At 40.1% G+C, this 3,674-nt stretch overlaps 1 protein-coding gene across 1 annotated transcript in view; it reads left to right on the top strand.

Moving 5' to 3' along the window:
• Positions 1-2,654: 2,654 nt before the first annotated feature.
• Positions 2,655-3,674, top strand: part of LOC108530529 (A-kinase anchor protein 17B) — an 8,091-nt gene continuing 7,071 nt past the window's right edge. The window contains exons 1-2 of the mRNA XM_017873510.1: positions 2,655-2,774; positions 2,879-3,001. Of these exons, the coding sequence (XP_017728999.1) occupies positions 2,655-2,774; positions 2,879-3,001 (243 nt within the window). The remainder of the gene's footprint in view (positions 2,775-2,878; positions 3,002-3,674) is intronic.

The raw sequence follows: 3,674 nt of genomic DNA, 5'->3' as shown, positions 1-3,674 counted from the left end.
AGGTGAATCGCCTGAAGTCAGGAGTTCGAGACCAGCCTGGCCAACATGGTGAAACCCTGTCTCTACTAAAACATGAAATTAGCTGGGCGTGGTGGCGCACGCCTGTAATCCAAGCTACTCAGGAGGCTGAGGCAGGAGAATCACTGGAACCTGGGAGGTGGAGGTTGCAGTGAGCCAAGATCACGCCACTGCACTCCAGCCTAGGTGACAGAGCAAGACTATGTCTCAGAAAAAAAAAAAGAAGAAGAAGAAGAAGAAAATTGAGCAGAAAATATAGAGGTCCCACATACTCCTGCTCCTACACATGCCTAGCCTCCCCGTGATTAACATCTCCCACCAGAGTGGTTATATGTGTGACAATCGGTGAACCTACATTGACACATCATCATAACCCAAAGTCCATAGTTTACATTAGGGTTCAATCTTGGTGTTGAACATTCTGTGGTTTTGGACAAATGTTAATGACATGTATCCATCATTACAGTATCATACAGCATAGCTCCAACTGCCCTAAAATCCTCTGTGCTCAGCCTATTCATCCTTCCCTCCCCTCAAATTCATGGCAGCCACAGATCTTTTACTGTTTACATGGTTTTGCCTTTTCCAAAATGTTATGTAATAGGAATCATATAGTATGTTGCCTTTTCAGATTGGCTTCTTTCACTTAGGAAGATGCACTTAAGTTTCTTCCACATATTTCATGGCTTGATAACTCATTTCTTTTGGGGCTGAATAATAATCCATTGTCTGGATGTACCACGGTTTATTAATCCATTCACCTACTGAAGAACATCTTGGTTCCTTCCAGGTTTTGACAATTATGAATAAAGCTGCTATAAACATTATATGCAAGTTTTGTTTGGACATAAATTTTCAATTCCTTTGGAGAAATAACAAGGAGTGCGCATTGCTGGATCATATGGCAAGAGTATGTTTAGTTTTGTGAGAAACTGCTAAATCGTCTTCTGAAATGACTGTACCATTTTGCATTTCCACCAGCAATGAATGAGAGTTTCTGTTGTACCACATGCTCATTGTGATACTTCTTCCTTAGGGAGACCTCATTTGGTGTGGTCAGTGTTCTGGATTTTGGCCATTCTAATAGGTGTGTGGTGGTATCTCATTGTTGTTTTAATTTGCATTTTCCTGATGACATATGATGTGAAGCATCTTTTCATATGCTTTTTTGCCATCTGGTGTATCTTCTTTGGGGAGATGTCTATTAGGGCTTTGGTCCATTTTAAATCAGATTGTACTCTTATTGTTGAGTTTTAAGAGTTCTTTGTATATTTTGGATAACCATTCTTTATCTGACATATCTTTTGCAAATATTTTCTCCCAGTCTGTGGCTTATCTTTTATTCTCTTGACAGTGTGTTTTGCAGAGCAGAAATTTTAAATTGTAATGAAATCCAACTTATCAATTATTTCTTTTCTAGAATGTGCCTTTGGTGTTACATCTAAAAGTCATTGCCATATGCAAGGTCTTGTGGATGTCTAAATGTTCCAGCATCATTTTTTGAAAAGACTATCTTTGCTCTGTTATATTGTCTTTGCTCCTCTTTTTTAAAGATCAGTTGACTGTATTTATGTGGGCCTCTCTGGACTTTCTATTCTGTTCTATTGATGTGTTTGTCTTTTCTTTTACCAAACCACTATCTTGATTGCTATAGCTTTATAGTAAGTCTTGATGGTGTCAAGTTCTCCAACTTTGTTCTTCTTCAATATTGAGTTAGCTATTCTGGATCTTTTGCCTCTCCATATAAACTTTAGAATCAGTTTGCCAATATCCACAAAATAACTCACTGGGATTTTGATTGGGATTGCATTGAATCTATTGATCAAGTTGGCAAGAACTGACATCTTGAGGCTTCTTATTCGTGGACCACATATTTAGTTTTTTTTACCTTGTATAGATCTTGTACATATTTTGTAAGATTTCTAACTAAGTATCTCATTGTTTTGTGTGCTAATGTAAATGGTATTGAGTTTTAAATTTCAAATTCTACTTCTTCGTTGCTGTTATATAGGAAGGCTATCGACTTTTTTGTATTAACCTTATATTCGGAAGCCCTGCTGAAATAACTTATTAGTTCCAGGAATCAGAAGATATTATTTTAATTCTACTTGTAGTATAGCTTTTCTTATCAATTTGTTCTAAGTCCAGCAATGCCAACACCATATCACAATCCAAATCTGTGTATTACTCCATCTGTATCAAAATTTTCTCTTTCGCTCTCTAAGGTGGTCTGAGGACACCATGGCAGTCACAGTGGTGTATGATAACTCTTGAGGCAACAGAGCTCTATGCAGCTCAGCACCTCTACCTCAAGCCCATAGCAAAATTGTTGATCAGCATATTGCTTCCAGGGAGTCTAGAACCTGTGAGGCCCTTCTCTAACTGGGAAGTTCTTGACCAGCTGAAGAGCCTGATTTGCTCTGACCAGTTCACCACAGTTTGGCTTTCCAAGAGTACAGAGGACTTCATTCAATTTGAGGGTGAGGCTAAGACCCGAAGTTTGATTCAGATCCTGAAGGCAAAGTTACATGGGAAGATTATCGAGTTAAGTGGTTTGAAAAAAGACTTAAAAGTAGTGGCTATAGATGCCCAGGGAGAATGGGAGCACTTCCCCAAGGGAAAAGAGCCCTCGTTGAATGACGGGGCTGAAGGACCATGAGAAGAGCCCAGATTCCATATATTTTGAAGACTTGCCCTGTAAATGGTTTGCACCTAAAGGTTCTAGCAAGGAGAAGCCATGTGAAGAGATCCTTTGGGTAGTCTTTGAAAGTTTTGGGAAGATCAAGAATGTGGATCTCCTTATGCTTGGCAGAGAAGTAATGACTGACAGGAGCTTTGGGGTTTTAGCTTTGGCTTACAGACATTTGAGGCCTTCATACAGTACCAAGAGGCAACTGACTTTGTAAAAGCCATGCAGTCCCTTCAAAGAATGAAACTGATGCTTAAAGGAGATGATGGGAAAGCTCTGGCATGTAACATTAAGGTAAGAAGCAGCCAGAGTTTCTTTTATTTTCCACTGTTCAGGTGATCCTGAGTAAAAGCTGGAAGGAAGCATCTAGAATAAATTTTCTTAGACCCTACCAGGCTCTGATCAATAGCTGATATATAAAGACTTTTATTATTTTAATACATGGATGTTTAGGAAGAAAACAATCCTGATTTGAACACTCATTCTTGTGCTATCAGGCATGCTGCCAGCAGTGACTTTAAAGTGATGGTTCTTATAATCTGAGGCTCTGTCTCAACTATTTGAGGGCATTAAAGAATTCTTCATGGCCCTTGTGGAATTATCTCATATGCTTATTATATTTGACAAGTTGCTGAGAGAGAGGAAGAGAGGAATACATGCAGTTTGAAACCACATGGAGGTGGGGTATGGTGACTCATGCCTGTAATCCCAGCGTTTTGGGAGGCCGAGGCAGGCAGATTGCTTGAGGTCAGGAGTTCGAGACTGGCCTGGCCAACATGGCAAAACCCCGTCTCTACTAAAATAGAAAATTAGCCAGACGTGGTGGCATGCACCTGTAATCACAGCTACTTGGGAAGCTGAGGCATGAGAATTGCTTGAACCTGGGAGGTGGAGGTTGTAGTGAGCCGAGATCACGCCACTGCATGCCAGCCTGGATGACAGAGTGAGACTCTCTCTCTCTCTCTCT

This window comes from Rhinopithecus bieti, unplaced genomic scaffold, assembly GCF_001698545.2.
Source record: "Rhinopithecus bieti isolate Rb0 unplaced genomic scaffold, ASM169854v2 scaffold_8300, whole genome shotgun sequence".
Classification (NCBI taxonomy): domain Eukaryota; kingdom Metazoa; phylum Chordata; class Mammalia; order Primates; family Cercopithecidae; genus Rhinopithecus; species Rhinopithecus bieti.
This window is presented reverse-complemented; position numbering and strand designations above follow the sequence as displayed.